Source organism: Limulus polyphemus, unplaced genomic scaffold (assembly GCF_000517525.1).
Source record: "Limulus polyphemus unplaced genomic scaffold, Limulus_polyphemus-2.1.2 Scaffold3339, whole genome shotgun sequence".
Classification (NCBI taxonomy): Eukaryota; Metazoa; Arthropoda; class Merostomata; order Xiphosura; family Limulidae; genus Limulus; species Limulus polyphemus.
The window spans coordinates 84,394-102,581 of NW_013668949.1; the positions used below are offsets into that span (position 1 = coordinate 84,394).

The 18,188-nt window shown below is 35.0% G+C and overlaps 1 protein-coding gene across 3 annotated transcripts in view; it reads left to right on the forward strand.

Moving 5' to 3' along the window:
• LOC106469176 (islet cell autoantigen 1-like) overlaps positions 1 to 18,188 on the forward strand; it is a 105,622-nt gene that overhangs the window by 71,280 nt on the left and 16,154 nt on the right. For all 3 annotated transcript variants that reach the window (XM_022397614.1, XM_013929641.2, XM_022397613.1), the window contains one exon: positions 7,963 to 8,051. In XM_022397614.1, the coding sequence (XP_022253322.1) occupies positions 7,963 to 8,051 (89 nt within the window). The remainder of the gene's footprint in view (positions 1 to 7,962; positions 8,052 to 18,188) is intronic.

The window sequence follows — 18,188 nt, forward strand, 5'->3', positions numbered from 1 at the left end:
CAATTTGAAGTCATTCTAGAAAGAAAAAAAGTGTTTAATTTGGGATTTTTTTTTTCTGTGGATACAAGTTTGGTCAAATTGGCCAACCTTGTATAGAGTTAGGATATAGAAAATAACAGATAAAGTGTATAGTTATATATAAAAAGACATTTAAAAGGTATTTAGGAGGTTTTACAGATTACACAAATCAAGTTTGAGATTTTTGAGTTTTAATTTTAACATAAAAATCACTTGGACTAGTAAAAAAAAGAATCTATATATTCACAGACAAATCTTTCATAAAAATACTTCACTAAAAATTGATTTTTTGTATGTAAAAGACATGTAATGTTTACTGAAAATCTGCCAAATTTTCTGAAGATACAAGTACTATATTAAAAGTTAGTAGTATCAAAACTATAACAAGTACAAAGTGATAGGACAGTTTGACTGATCCATTTTTGAGAGGGTTAAACTATCCTTTACTTTTAGCATTGTGAAATTTTCAGGTTAACTAATTTCCCTACAAGTATCAGATACAATAGATTAGATCAGGAAATAAAGGGGTAGTTTGTGTTTGATAACTAACCTGAGTTTCTTTATTATATGTGGAATAATGAGACTGGACAAGTTTAACAAAATGAAGGAACATAATCTTTACTACAAAAATAAACACACAGAAAATGCAGCTTTCTCTTAGTATAGACTTATGATCTTAAAGTATATCTTAAATCAAGGTTGAACTGAACTAAGAAAGTACATCTAAATTCTACGTATAAACTTGGTTTCTTTGTCCACTTTACAGTGCCATGTCATGAGCCTTCTTTTGTTACAGTAACGTTTGATGGTAATACACATTGACATTGTTAATTTGTTCAACAAAGGATATCACAGTCATTAGTCCTATGCTGTAAATTACTGCAATAGCCCTTTGGACAGAATAGGCATTATCTATTATAAAGAATAAAGCAACTAGAGAACAAGACAACATCAATGGCTTTCTGGACCATGTGTTTGTGCCAAAAACTCCATAGAAACTAAAGAACAAACAATTTTAAAATTTCTGTATATGTAGGTAGAAAATATGCCAGCATATCTCAACAGCACCATTCAATAAATTTTATATATTGTACTAGCCAACATCTAACATGATGTTATGTTTTAATTGTTTGTCCCTCTTTTGTACTGTTTATATTTACATATCTTTAACAAATTACCCAAGCTTCCGCTGTAATTGCATACATGTATGATTATAGTATGTTTTCCACTTGTAGTACCTTTAGCTAATAGTAGCTATTGCCTGGTAATATCATTATTTTTGGCTGCTAACTCAATTTTGAATATAATAAGGTAATTTGTAACTTTATTGTTATAGGTGGGTCAAAATGTGCAACTCATGACTTTTTTTTACAGAATTACATTCCAAATGTAATTAAAGTACTTTATTATCAATGTATGTAAACGAACATAACATCAAAACATTGTTATAACTCGGATTTTTATATTATCAAAGTTTTAATGTCTTAATTTCAAAAGGAAATATTAAAATGAGTTTTTAATCTGCACCTGTACCAACAGGGGACTGAAGGCCACCAGGTGGGTTCACCTGTTTTAACCACTTGCACCACTAAACAGTAGTGAGTTGCTTGTCAGTCAGTCAGTAGACAATAAAATGATGTCACATAAGGGATGCTTAATGTTGCAAATTGTACTGTCACGACGTCAATGAAATGTACACATGGCATGAATCATGAGAAGAACTATGCATTCTGATATGGTACTTACCTCCTATCACGTGATTAGCTATCTTGTTCAGTGCTGCCCTCTATATGTGAAAATGTTCTTTACCAATGCCACAAGCCTTCTACCTCCCCCCCCCCCCATTAGAATTACTATATTCCAAAGTGTGTCTTGTGTAACTGATTATGCATCATCTCTTAACCAATAGTAGCATGATATGCTCACGTGATGTATGTGACTCCCTCTACACTCCTCTGCTGAACCTTCTCGTTTGGTATCGTTTGAGTTAAGGCATACTCTTTTGTGTGCGTCTGGTGCTTCCTGTGTGAAAAACAATTTTTTTTTTTCACTTCATTTTGTTTTATACCAATTCTTTCTTGTCGCTCTATTTCTGCACTCACCATTTGTAAACCTTTTTCTTGTGCTATGAATTCTGAAGTTCACATTACCACTTTGATGGTCACATCAACGACCAGTGTTTTTTCTCAAGCCTCAGGTGTTGGTGACTACACGGTGGATCTCTCTGCTTTTATACGTCAGGAGATTGAGTGCTACATTGGTCAACCTTTATCCCCTGACATCACTTAGGCTCCTCCTTAGTTGGCTGATCTTCTTCAGAATGAAGAGGACTTTGATAATCTTTTTCCACCTACTGAGTTTATTGTTCCCATTTACAGCCTGAAGAATCACGTAAGCCTAATTCGGGCCTTTACGCATTTTGTGTCTCAGGTTTGTGATGTTTTGTCCCTTTCCCCTATCTCTTATTCCCCTCACCCTTCTTTGTTACATAAACAAGCTTCCCCACTATTTTTGGTTTTCCTCCTCCCCTCTGAAATTCTGGTACATGTGGATCAGTTTCTTGCAATTAATTAAGGGGATCAGCATTCCGTGCCCCCAGTTCGCCTTTCTTACCATTGTGCGGACTATCCATTTTTAGATCAGCAGTTGTTAGGTTCATTATTACCTATTTTGGGGGATGGCTCCTGAATCTAATGTTAGTCTTATCCATGCCCAATATTCTTGCCTACATCTTACCCTAACCAACGTCTTACGGTATTTTTCTTCCATACATATCCTATCAGAGGCTCTCCACAGACATTCTGAGGGGTTTTCTGCAGACAACCTTACACTTCTTTCCTCCACTTTATCCCACATTTCTTCTTTGGCTTTGTCATTATAAGCATGGCTTCTTTGTTGTTGGCACCTTATAGGTTGGGGATGCAGTTTTGTCTCAAGTCAGTTTACTCCCAACTTATCTCAGGGATTTACGTTTTGCACCTTTTCTAAGACGTTATGTCCCAGAAACTGTCGACTCTCGGGTGACATCGGTCCACCAGCAATCAACCCTTATGACTTTTGCAGCCTGTTTGTCTCAGTCAGAGCCTCATATGCCAAATATTCCCATTTCCTGACCTTCATTCTCCCAACCCTTAACCATTCCTTCTAATCGGGGTACTTCTCATCGATTTCCTCAGTGATACAACCCTCATCACCAACAGTATTGGTGATTGCCTTGTTGAGTTTGAGTCTAGTGGGAACTCGAATGTTAGAGTTTCTTCTTTGCTGGCATCCCTTCATAGACGATCAATGGGTAATATGGGTTCTTAGAAGGATTTGTTATCCAGTTTCTTTCCTCACCTCCTGCTTCTCCTTGCCACATTTCCTTCTCTCCTTCTCGAGATCCTGTGCCCTACCAGCATCTGTCAGAGGTGTTTCGAGAATTGCTTTTACAGAGGGTGATCAAACTGATTCACTATCTTTCCGGGGTTTTTATTCCCATCTTTTTGTTGTCCCCAATAAAACCAGGGATTGGTGCCCAGTCATAGATTTATCATACTCCCCAAGTTCACCATGGACTCTTTTCTCACTCTGAGATGGGTATTTACCCCAGAATTGTGAATGATGAAGATGGATTTCTCTAATGCTTACCTCCATATCACAACAGCACATCCGTCTCGACTTTACCTTTGGTTTGTCCATCTCGGGGTAGTTTACCAGTTTTGACCAATCTCTTTCAGACTTGCCTCACCTCCCTATGTGTTTTGACACATAGTCCAAGCCTTTGCACTTCATCTCAATGCTCTGGGGATAAAATTTCCTTATTATCAACATGACTGGCTTCTTCTGGCTCATTCTGAGTTGGAATTGTCCACTCATACTCACCAACTCCTTTCTGTGATGGCTCAAGTGGACTGGTTGATCAAATTGGAGAAATTATTCCCTCGACCCACACAATATCTAGTCTATTTGGGGGCCTTTTTCAACACAAATATCAGTCATATTCCACCTTCTCCTTTATGTCTTCATTGAATGGAACTTTTGGTTCACCATGGTTTCTCGGCTCAGTCATGTACTGCTTGCGAGGATCTATTGCTTTTGGGGATGTGGTCCTCCATGACTGCACTGGTCCCTCTAGGTCATGTCCATATGAGATCCTCTTTCTACTCCCATTACCATTCCTACTTCCCTGCGAGATAATCTGCATTGGTGGCTGGACAAAGCCCATACGTTGGTGGGCGGGCCATTGGTCTACAGGCAAAACCGTCGTGCATATCAACATTCTCGAACTTCTAGCAGTACGTTGGGCATTGCATCACTTCCTTCTCCTCACCCATTATTGTCTGGTGATAGTTTATTTGGACAATTCTCTGGTGGTGGCATATATCAACCACCAAGGAGGCACCCAGTCCAAAGTTCTTTGTTTTCACACACTATACTGGCCCCATTGCACATCTCGTATACCTTATTGCATGTCATGTGCTGGGTGCTTTCAATATCATCGCAGATCATCTGTCACACCCCAACCAAATATATGAAATGGAATGGGCATTAGATCCACTTGTTTTCAAAGATCTTTGCCACAGGCCTCAATACCAAGCTGCCCCTCTGTAGGTCACCTTTACTGCATCCACAAGCTTTGAGAGTCAATGCCTTCAGCCAGAATTGGTCACATAAATATTTTTTTATCTACTCTCCCATCCGATTGCTTCATAGGGTGATTTATTTTGTCCACTTCACTCCTTATCTACCTGATTGCTCCCTATAAGCCAGTTCAACCTTGATTTCCAAGGCTACAGTGTCTGCTCATATCACCACCTGTTCCTCTTCCACCTTCTCTTTCCCTTTATCATCATACTTGATTTAAAATTCTACATCTCATTCTCCATGTTCTGCATCTTCACGCCTAGATTTTGTCCAGTCCTTGGTAAGAAGATCTGTTTTCACACCTCAAGTCGCATCCTTGTTAGCTCATTCCATACAGCCGTCTTCCATGGACGTATACCAATACAAGTATGAAGTATTCTGCTGTAGGTCTGCTAATGGGGTTTCCCGAGTACAAACCTTCTGTGACTTGTGTGGCAGAATTTCTCAACTGGATCTTTAACATTGGGTCTTCAGTCTCCTCACTTTCTGGATATTGGGCAGCTCTATGCCCATACCTTCCGTTTTTCCCTATACCGTAAAGTTTTTACTTCCCCTGTTGTTATCTTGCTCATGTGTTCCTTCCAGATACATCGACCCCTTCCAGATTGGTCATCGATGCCCTTACTTTTACCTCCATTTAAACCACTTTCCTTGCATTCCTTGTTTCATCTGTCCCTTGTAACATATTTCCTCCTCCTCTTAGCCTGTGGATGTCAAATGTCGGATTTGTCTGCCATTGATGTTTTAACGTACCCTTTATCACCCTACCTATCTTATCCTTTATCCTGATCGTTCCTTTCTCCCTAACACTTTGGCAGCTCAGGATGCCTTTTCATCATTTTCTCCTATTTCTCATCCTTTTATATCCCATCTTTACCCTAGACTGGGGTGATTGACCATGGAGGCACCCTCCTGAATGAGTTCCACAAAGAAAGGGCTAGAATCATTTAGTCAAGAGTAGGGTGGTAGTGTTCTGCTGGTGTAGATGAGATGTGGCCTCCAGAGGAGTTGAACCATCACCTTGTTGGTTTCCGTGGCCTCATGATACCATTTACACAACCACCGGAGTCAAGCCATCACCTTACTGGATGACATGGCCTCCAGAGGAGTTGAGCTTTCACCATACTGGATGATGTGGCCTCCTGACACCATTTACACAACCATTGGAGTCGAGTCATCACCTTACTGGATGATGTGGCTTTCTGTTACCATTTACACATCCATGAGACTTGCCATCACATTCCAGGATGATGTGGCCTCCTGATATAATTTCCTCAACCATAATAGTTGAGCTGTCACCTTACGGATGGTATGGCCTCCTGATTCCATTTACACAAACATTGGAGTAGAGTCGTCTCCGTACTTGATGATGTGGCCTCTTGATACCATTAACATAAACACTGGAGTTGAGCCTTAAAAATTGCAGTTCACCCCTTCAATTGGGAGAACTCATCCTATCCTCGCGTGGACGTTGGTACCCCTCCAAGAGGTTTTGGATGAGAGTGAACCAGTCACCACAAGTCCTCGCACGATTTGCTTCCACGAGATTGACATCCTTTCAATACCGGATGTCGATTCCAAAATTGATAGATCAGAGATGATCTTTTTGTCATACCCAGAAATTATCATGGGTCGTAATCCCCGATTCTTGGGTTTGAGGTGAAGATGGTATGATTTTCATCCTACCCTCGTGTAAATGTTGGTACCCCGCGAGGAGGTTTTGGATGTAGTTGACTTACTGAGTACAGTCCTCTGTGCCCTAGCCACTACACCTCTAAATTTCTGCCCTTATGTCTTTACACATTGGCGAAAAGCATACCTAGCTCAGAAGTGGTGCTGTTCTTCTTTTCTGATTTTTGGATCTATCTCTCTCGTTGTCAAGAGTATCCTTCAGATGCCTTTGAGGGTACTTTCGTTTTCCTTGCACTGGCCCCTCCTCCTTTCCAATGTGGGATTCTAGCTATTTATGTGAGAGGAAGTAAGTACTGTATCGGAAGTTATAATTTTCCTATACTGAAAATATATTTCTAATAGGTACTTATCTTATCTTGCACTTCCCATCCTTCCTCTCTACATCTCTGGTGCTCATACCTTTTACCAAACTTCGAAGTGAAGGTTCGGTATAGGAGTGTAGCGGGAGTCACGTGTCACATGAGCATATCATGCTACGATTGGCTAATAGATGACACATGATGATTTACAGGAGAGGCAAGTTGGAATATAGTAATTCCAACAAGGGGGGAGTGGAAGGCTTGTGGCATGCATAAAGAAAAAGTTTGCATATAGAGGGCAGCACTGAACAAGAATAGTTAATCTTGTGAGAGTAGGTAAGTACCTATAGGAAATACATTTTCAGTATAGGAAAATTATAACCTCTGTAGGTTACAACCCAGCATGACATGTGAACTTGAAAAGCAAGAAATATAAATATTTGTTTCTCTTAATTTTGGTTTTATTTACTCTTCAAAACAGAACACTTTCAGGGATCCTACAGAAGTACATCTAGTTTATAGATGTTTTCACTTCCCTGGTAAAGACTTCAGATTGGTTAACCAATTAGAAACATGCTATAGATATTGGCAAGCCAGAATATAAATTTCAACTTCTTATTGCTTTACTAAGATATCACTATTTGTTCAATTCACATTAATGTGTCCCTCCTATATCCTCTGTATTTTAGAAATGTCTATAAATTTCTCTGACATTTCTGTTGGACATGATTATAACCAATAAAAAGAGCAGGTTCTATACTCCATCAATCAAATATTGTTCTGTTTTGTTTTTATTTTAACAGCAAACACTCTGAGAGCTCAGTGTGTTTCGACTAAAGATGTTGCTTCAAGCACTAATGGAATTTCTAAAACATTCAGAATTATAACATATATAGTTTCATGGCTACATGGTGGTTAAAATAAATGAGCCTATATATCAACAGTTAAGCAATAATAAACTTAATAGTGATCTCTAGACTATATTTCAAACATTTCTAATCAACATTTATCAGGTTTTAAACAACACTTATCATTTGACTCAAATATGTTTGGTTCATGATAAAAGATAGTCTGATATTATTATGCCATAATATAACTATAATTTTACCAATATACATTTTGACCTGACATAATGTTAACAAACCTAAAGCTCCAGAGCACTTGTGTTTCTTCTTATAAATATCTCAAATGACTGACAAAATCAAAGCAGTCATCATTACATTTCACACAGAGTTGTTAGTTTCAGTGAGTTATATTAACTTTTTGTAATTCAGTAATCAAAAGTTAAAATCATTTTATGAATATTAATATATCTTTCTTATCTAAGGAATTGACTGAACCATCAAAAAAACTAGCAGAAGAAACATCCAATTCTGAGAAGCCAGTTTCTGAGGAAAATAACATAGATACAGATCAGTGAGTGCTCCGTGTTTATTTTTTATTTCATCTTTGCAAGTAAAAGTAGTACATGATTACTTTAATTATAATGTGAAAAAAGCCATAAGCCAATAAAACCAGAGAAACATTTCTATTCTAGATGGCTTTTTTTATTTTTAAGTAACATGATAATAGGAATGAACTGATTTTTGTTTTCCACCAAAAAACAAAATTAATGCACAGTGTATTTTTATCCAACAGTAAGCTTCGTGGTACAGTAACTAAATACAGTAGGGAAAGTAATGCAAAGTGTGTTTTACCCAACAGCGGGTTCCTGGTACAGTAGGTAAATAAATAAGGGAAAGTAATGCGAAGTGTGTTTTACCCAACATAGGGTTCCTGGTACAGTAGGTAAATAAGTAAGGGAAAGTAATGTAAAGTGTGTTTTACCCAAAATAGGGTTCCTGGTACAGTAGATAAATAAATAAGGGAAAGTAATGCAAAGTGTGTTTTACCCAACATTGAGTTCCTGGTACAGTAGGTAAATAAATAAGGGAAAGTAATGCAAAGTGTGTTTTACCCAACATGCGTTCCTGGTACAGTAGGTAAATAAGGGAAAGTAATGCAATGTGTGTTTTACCCAACATAGGGTTCCTGGTACAGTAGGTAAATAAGGGAAAGTAATGCAATGTGTGTTTTACCCAACATAGGGTTCCTGGTACAGTAGGTAAATAAGTAAGGGAAAGTAATGCGAAGTGTGTTTTACCCAACATTGAGTTCCTGGTACAGTAGGTAAATAAATAAGGGAAAGTAATGCAAAGTGTGTTTTACCCAACATAGGGTTCCTGGTACAGTAGGTAAATATAAAAAACATTGCAGAACAAACTTCTGATATCATACATAATATATTTCTTTACTAGGAAACATTTTCAGTAGTGTGCTTCTTTAGTTTTCACTCAAAGCTAAATACATTTTGATATAGAAATCTAAAGAACATGCATGTGTACCTTTCATTATTTTCTTTGCATATTTCATTATTTTGTGGTGTCTAAAGAAAGCAAAATATAATGTTGTAAGCTATATTTTCCATGTTATGATTTAGTTGTTAGATATAAAAAATTCATAAAAGTACTCTTAGAATACATAATTTAGAAACTATAGAACTTGGAGAAAGAGTGCATTATAAATATGACTAGTCAATGTGTGAAGATCATGGAGAATTCAATGAAGTCTTCAATGAGTTATTGAAAATCGGAATTTGTAGCGAGAGTTATTGCATCTATTCTGCTGTTCAGTTACTTGAATTATATGTTTGTTTATCAAAACTATATAAATTAGGAAAATATCCCACTGTTTATATTGAAACATTCTATTTGAAATGAGGCTTACCACTTGTCTCTATATTTCTGTTCAAACATTATCTGTGAAGTTGGGAGTACAGGTGAACAAGGCTATAGTAAACTTATATTGAAGAAATAAATTAACTTGTTATCTGCACTGGACTTCACATTAATTTCACCAAATAGTTCAAATAACCTGCCCAATGAAAGAACACATTACAACAGTAGTGTACTTCGTAACTTTCAAATAAGTATTTCATTCAACTAAAATTTTCTGAACTTTATTTGAAAAGTTTCATAATGCTATATAGGGCAAGTGCAGAAACAGTCAAATGTGGATAAAAAGATAGGGAATAAAAATTTCTAGTACACAATTAATTTTAGATAATTTTTGTTTGATATTTGATGGTTCAATTAAAATAAATTAGAGGGAAGGCAGCTAGTCAGATGCACCCAAGGCCAACTCTTAAGTTACTATAATCGAATAGTAGAGTATGATAGTTACTCTTATAATGCACCCATGTCCCCAAAATGCAGAGCATGATTTTTTTGGTAACAGAACATATGCCATGAACTATTGGATTCCGAATCTGACACACTAACCAAGACCGGAATAGAATGATATAAATGTGAAAGTGATTACATCATTGAAATAGATGCCACTGATGTTAGAATAGATAAATAAACCTGAGTTGGTGGATTTGGGTATTAATTTTAGTTGTATTATGAACTTGTAAACATTAAATAAATGCAGCACATTTAAGGTGTATGTCATTCCCAAAGGCTACTTGATGAAAACTAGTCTTGAAGTATTGTAGGTGATTAGAACTTGCTTGTATAGGTCATTTATAGCAGATATCTGTTAACTTTATGTGACTTTTAAAGCAACGAATATTTCAATCTTTAAAATTCAAACTACAGAATTTTAGCTTTTCGAAAACAAGTGCACATATTTCTGTATATGGTTACATGTAAGTAGATATATTTAATATATTGACCTAAAGGATGTGTAATTTCAGTGCAAAATGCAATTTTCCATTTATTAGATTTACTGTATTTGTTTGATAAATCAGAATTCATTATCTCAAATCACTAAGTCAAGATAGTTTTTTCATTGTTACAACCTGTTTTGAGGTTAGTTTGTACTACTAAAGAAGTCCATTTTTATGCTTTAGAATTATTACTGAATATTTACTATTCTTTTGACATCATTGTATAACAGGAAAATAGTGGTTAACAAAGTAAGAACTGTTTTCTTTAAACGTCTTTCACATCTAATACTAAGTCAGTTTAGGAAGTAATATTTCAAATGTGTATTACTTCATTGTCATCATTCATTTCATATATAGGCTCATTAAGTAATAGCATTGCAAATATCTTTGTTGTATTAACCCAGTTATCATGTGTTTTTACTGTGAGAAAATGACATCACATTTTAAAATATTCTGTTATGCCTCTACAACAAAAGTACCTATAAAATGATTTAGATAAGGTAATTAAAAAATTCTGAACTTCTAAATATGATATTGCTCTTTCCCCCTCCCCATTGATGGCTGATCAGCCAATCTGATGGTTTATAAGGCTTAAAACTAGATTTCAATACTTGCAGTTGGCAGAGCATAAATAGCTCATTGTGTAGCTTTGTGTTTCACAACAAACAAAATTGCCCTCCTCCAAAAGGTTTTAATTTTTAATAGTATGGTAGTCAGTACATTTTGTACATGGTGATGTCAGAAACTGTAAAATTCAACTTTCCATGTTACAGGATCTAATAAAATCATAAATATATATCACCTGAAAGCTGGAATTAATTTCTTTCTCAGTCTGTTGACAGTAGGCCCTCTTTGTTACTTATGTGGAGTATAGTATATATTTCTAAACTTTTGGTTAATAATTAATATTATCTTTCAATCAGAGCAAGCTGCTTACTTAGAACAAAACTAAAAATCAACCTGGTAGGTCTGTTTAATCCATATAAAGCAGCCCTATGAGCATGCATGTAAGACATTAATAGTTTTGTATTCTATAGAGAGGTAATTATTTAATAGTTTTCCTTCTTTCTTCATTTTTTTGAAGTAATTTTTTTGGCAGTTCATTTTCTGTATGCATTAATTCCTGCTGTTGTAATTAGAGATATATATGAACAGCAGATTTGTGTATGAAGTCCCACTAGCTAAGGTACAAGTGACAACGTATTGTTCTTTTTTACTACAACTGTACGTAATTTCTAAGAGGACAAATACAAAGTTTATATATAAGGTGGTATAATTAGAATATATATGTATTTTGTTGTTGTTGTTTGTATAAGACAAACAGTAATACACCAGGAATATAATCAGTGCTGAAATCAAGCAAACCCATGTTTTGTTATCTTCAGTTGTTATTGAGAGAACAGTGGAGAGAGCATTAACATTGTGCTTGGACTAGGTGTGTGTGTGTGTGTGATGGGTCTTTTAGTTTTAAGAGAGACTGATGTTGCTTGAACTTAGAGAACTATAATGAGAATAGAATCTCACCTTTGTGGATATCATTTTAGTTTTAGGGCACTGCTGATAACCTGACATTATTGTTTCAATGTATCCAAGAAGTAAGCTTGAAGAAATTGAAACTGGGTATGTGTACAGTGTTGCTCATGGAGGTGGAGTTTCTCAGACATATGTCCTTTTAATGTTCTCAGGGTTGCCTCTTTTACCATTCCAATAATAATCAAGAATAAAACATGTTCAGTTGAGCTTTCATAAAGAAATGCCACCATATTCCAGCTCCACACAACAGTGACATATTCTCTATATTTTTAATATTTTGCACTGAACTACCACAATGAAATAAAAACTGTGTTGATGTGAAAGATAATTTTCATGCATGCTTATATGACAACAATATTGTATAGGCCTGTTGCAGTCTGTATTGTCTGAAACATTAAAACTGATATAAATCAACAGTATTTATTTTTAATCTTGTGTATAGAACTTTCCTCTGATCTCCTTTTGGGAATTATGTACAGCTGTTTCTAATAGACAGTTACTTGCAGTAACCTGAGAGGTTCCTAGCATCATCCCCTTCTCTAACATTCTAATGCCAAATCAGGTTTCACCATAAGGGTCCTTATATGTCATAAAGTACTATCCAAAGCAACTGCTTCAACTTGCATGGGGACAAGTTAAGTTAATCTATTACATTTCCCATGACACAAGTAATACAAAACCATTGCTAACTTATACTATTCCAAAGTGTAACTACTGGATAAAGTCTAGTGCAGTAAGTGAAAGTTTTCAAAATTTATAATCACATAAAGGAAGGAAGCAAAGAGATTGTGAGAAAGTAAGTAATCCCAGAGTTCAGACAGACTATATATTGATGATTTTATAAGCTTCAGAAACTTGGTAAAAAAAAAACATGTTTGATTTTACACTTATTGACATTACTAACTTCAAAAATTTTCTATTCTTAAACTATTTGAGCAAAACAAAAGAAACAACCTTTTACAAAAATCTGTCATTTTGGCTGTGTTTTATACTTTGACAAGTTGTATCTGTACAGGAGGGAAATTTGGTTATTTCTACAGTAATATACACAATGGGGGTTTTGGACCACTACCCCTAGGCAGGACCCAGAGGCCTCTCGAATAACACCTTCCAGCTTAGTTTTAGCCTCCATAAAGCCCACCAGGTATAACAAGAAAATATGCCTTGCCTAACTTGGGGCCCCCAGTGGTCTATACCACTGGGTCTTGCCACGATCCCCAGAACAGCTTCCACCCTCTATCTCACCAAGTAGCCAAACAACAACAAAAAAAAAATACAAAGTAGGTAGAAAATCAAAGACCCCCGCCAGCCTGGGTGACAGTCTCAACAGTTCCTACAAGAACACTGTATCTAGGATAAACAATGGCATTCATACAGGAACACTGTGGTGGTATATGTATAGAAACAGCGCAAAGTGAAGCTAACATTCACACCACCTCAGTGTTTCTGTATGAATGGCATTGTTATGCCATTGTTTAACCTACATACCCAAGTGGTCTATGCTGCTGGGTCCCGCAATGAGCCCTGAGGAGGGGGCTAGGCCCAACCACCCGCCCACACTCAGTATTTAATCGTAGAATGGCATACAACATTTTTCAACTTAGATATACCTGTGGTCTAAGACTGTTGGTCTCAACAGTTCCTACAAGAACACTGTATCTAGGATAAACAATGGCATTCATACAGGAACACTGTGGTGGTATATGTGTAGAAACAGCACAAAGTGAAGCTAACATTCACACCAACTCAGTGTTTCTGTATGAATGGCATTGTTATGCCATTGTTTATCCTACATACCCAAGTGGTCTATGCTGCTGGGTCCCGCAATGAGCCCTGGGGAGGGGGCTAGGCCCAACCACCCACCCACACTCAGTATTCAATCGTAGAATGGCATACAACATTTCTCAACTTAGATATACCTGTGGTCTAAGATATACCAATCAGATATGAAATATCAGAACCAGTGCCAGTAGCTAATGATAGGCTGTTTGGCTCCCTATGGCCAGAGCTGTATATACAAGCACTGAAAGGTCCACCGTAACCAGCTTAGAAAAGGTGCAACTTAGTCCAGGGCATGCTGTAACTAGTGGTGTGGGAGTCATAGAGTAGTCCAGAAACTCATTGATACTGAGAAGCAAAGGCAGAGAGACTTAGTGATTGTGCTTGCACAGCTAATAGAGGTCCAAAATACCATTTAAAGATTACCATCTCCTAGATTATATGCAGACAAATGTGATGACAGAAATTAATGATGTATCCATCTCCTCGAACTGCATTGGAAAGGTGTAAAATCAGTACTGGGAGAATTCATTAAAAGGGTTAATTTTACAAGAAGGGCTTTAAGTACAATATGCAACAAACTTATTAATTGTGCTTCGTGGCTTGATCTACAGTTTTGAGACATGGAACTACTAAAAAGCACAAAGAACTCTCACATGACTAACTAAATTGGGATAATTTAATGCTAAGATTTAATATATATATATATTAAAAGGCAGGAGAATAATCCAGAAAGCTCCTAATTTTCAAAATATTTACAGGGGAGATAGCATGTCCCTACACACCCTAACATGCTATGCTTCTTCATTGCTACCGAGCATTGGATTTAGAATATTTAAGGTTTTTTTCCATTGCCTATTCTTAGCTCTGTATTACACGGGGCAAATGTCACTGGTCAAATGCATCTTTCTATATTTTTCATTCCATTATCATTTGCTTTTGGCCTATTTCTCTAAGATAACATCACTGTTTGCATTGAATAAAGCTGGTATGCACTTTAGTGTTTACATGAATATGTGCATCCATTCTAATTACTAAAGCATGTTTCAGTTTAGTCATCAGTACTGGCTTCTCCTCCTTAACTCTATGATTACTTGGTACATATGTTGTTATGACCTAACATCATTATTGTTATATTTCATTTCAAAAATAAAATTAGTGGATGAAATTGTTTGAAATTTCACAAGAACTTTTCTAAAAGTATTTAGTTTTCAAAAAAATAATAAATAATTTATTTATGTTTTTTATGCTATTTATAATGAAAATTCATTACTTAATGTAGTTACTTGCACATGGACTTTTGAATTGTTCACTTGCAAAGTGATTTTCATGTTAAGTATAAAAATAATATTTATCTTATAGTTTTCATGATTCACTTGCATAATCTCTTAATCAAACCTCTTAACCCTTTCCACACAGGTCACGGGTGAAAGGCCATGTCATCGCATTTGTTGACTTGCATTCAAAATTTAATATAACTACTATTTTATGAATTTATGTCAATAAATTTGGTATCAAACTGTAAATTATAATTCAAGTTTTAGTATTATACATTAGTTAATTTCTTATTTTAAAAGTAAATATTAAAAAAACCCCTAAACATCGATTTTTGTGTGTTGCATTGTATGTTGAATGCAGCACTGGTTCAAATTAGATTTTTGTGATGCCAAAATAGTCTCTAGTTTCATACGAATTAGGAACTCAGATTACTGATATTAACAAGGTAGAATATAAAATAAGAACCTCCTATCTTTTCTGTTTGCTGAGATATTGCTCATGTACTGAATCAAACAAAGTGGTCCTACTCACCTCTTTTCATTTTTGTAAATGCTCCATTATATACACTTACTTCTGTCAATGACATGTGAATAACCAATTGAAAGCTCAAACTGTCCCCCTAGTGGCCTTCTCAGCCATTTTCATGTGTTAGGACGAGATTACGTTCTTTCGATACAAATCTTCATGATGGTAAGGTGAGTCTTTAGTGAGCTCACAATTTCATATTTTTTTAGACCCAAATACATCTTAGTTACTAAGTTTGATAAATTATAGTGGAATTATATGGTATCGATATAGTAATTTTTGATTTTTTGGTTATTTCAAATGTATATATAAAACCTAATAAAAATTATTCCATTTCACATTCTCCATGTGCAAAATTTTTATAAGGCTTAGCAACCTAAGACAAGCAGCAAACGAGTACAAAGGTCGTAACTGGAAGAGATAATCCTTTGCTTTACTTCTTTATTTACTGTTCTGTGTTTTAAGAAAAATAAGTTTAAGAACTTATTTCTGAATAATAATAATGTATATACATATTTTCTAATATAATAATTGAAATGTGACTGTATTTTACAAAATACCAGTCCACTAAAGCACAGCCAAGACAGGTCACTTTGTAAAGACCAAAGGTTAGTTTTATATTATTGGATACAGTAACATGAGTGCACATGCGCCACGTCATTGTAACTTTTGTATTTTTAGCCAGGCACGGCTGAAAGGTCAATATAATAAAAATAATAAATAAAAATAAATGTATAATGTTATGAAATTTAAATTATTTAGTCAACATTTGTTTTTCATGTTATAATTTGTAGTCATTCTAGAAGGAAATGGGCATAATTTATATTTATTTCCTAATTTTTTATAGTGGTTACGAGATTAGTCAAATCGCCCAAACCCATACAGAAATTTGTTAGTGAAAATAACAGATAAAATATAGTTTTTCCTTAAGAAATATTTGATAACTATCTGGATGTCATAAAGATTTCACATGTGAAATTTGAAATTTTTCTTATGCATAAAAGTGTTTTTAATCTTAAAATGAAAATTACTCTGCATGTCAGATAGGGAACATGCGAAAAGAAAAAAGGCACAAGAAAAACATTGCTTAACAAACCTTAAGAATTAATTTAAAAAAATTAGATATTCTGTGTATGAAAGCCTTGTAATGTTTACTGATAATCTGCTAAATTTCATTAACATACGCTTACTGATTTAAAAGTTATAGCATGAAACTAAGAAGCACGAAATGGTCCCAGAGACTGAGCCTGTGTTGAAAGAATTAAATGAATATCAAAAGTTTATAAGTTAAATTTTTTTAGCTTGTTTTCCATTTTCTCTACCATATTACTAATTATTATTGTCAGTGTACTGTGCAATGAAATGTTTAAAATGAAGAAATGCAAATATATACATACCTTTTATGTCTTCATTGAATAATCTTAAAATACCTTCTTTGGGTCATTTGCATAATTTCCCATTTTTACCTTTTCACATATAGTTTATTTTTAATCTTTTATTTCCCTTTCCTGTTCTTTATCTGTCATTATATATGTCAACACACATCAACAGGTGTTTGTGGGTAATATAACGTTATCATCAGCAGAGATAGTTTAGCCTCTGGTAAAATTTTTTGCACTTACTTAGAAATTTACGTTTTGTGGAGCATGACAAAAGTTAGAAAATATTTTTAAAAATCATTAAACCATTCAAATATGAATTTTAAAACATAAATCATACATAATTAACTAAAATATAAAAGTAAAACCCAAGTAAAATTTAACTGTCTCTCTAACTATAACATATTTAGGTAAGAAACAACTGTAAGTGCTATTGTTGATAAAGCAGCCAACAATACTACTGTCAATTACATCTACCCGATAACGACAACTATGCACCAATTTAAAAATAACTACTGTTGTATTGTAGTGTAAAATGAGCTGTTTCTAATGATTATAAACATGTATTGTCAAGTAAGTACATGTGACTGTTAAATTTCAAGACTAAGTATAGAGGGTGGCCATGGCATCCGTCAAGGGTTGGCAAAATTTATTACTTGTTTTTACTGAATTCAGCCAAAGAACTTTGAAACGTATGTGTCCATAGGGCAAGTAAATGTACTTATTGCCTTGACGTATATCTACAGGACTAGGGTTATCTGATGCAAGATAGTGTGTGTGAAAGGTGAGATTTTTCATAGTTCATGGGTCAGTGACACCAAAACCAATGTTTGTATTTTTTTTAAAGGTTTCTTTTGAAACAAAGGAATTAATAATTATATTATATAAAACTTCCAAATTATAACATACATTATAATATTAATTTCATTGACAAACATTGATTGTTAAGTTGTTTAATTAAATTTTGAATGCAACTCAGTGACTTGCGTAGAAAGGGGTGCCTGTTAGGGAAAGGGTTAATACAGGTTATCAATTTATCCTGGATACTGATTTCACTGATAGTAGAATTTGAGCAGTTTTGTTACAGATATAGTATGGCTTGGATCATGTAGTTGTATACACTTAACCATATGCTAACAGCTTCTGAATGCTGATGATATACAATAAAGAAGAAACTATTTACAGTTGTAGTATTTTCCAAACATTAGAACACTGCTATTATGATAGGAAGTTTGCCATTGATTCCAGAATGTGGATAGAAAAGTCTGTGGCATACTCTTTTAGCCATAAGTTTAACTTTGTGTTATTGCATTGTCAAGTAGTTGAGAATTCACAATGAGTTAATATATA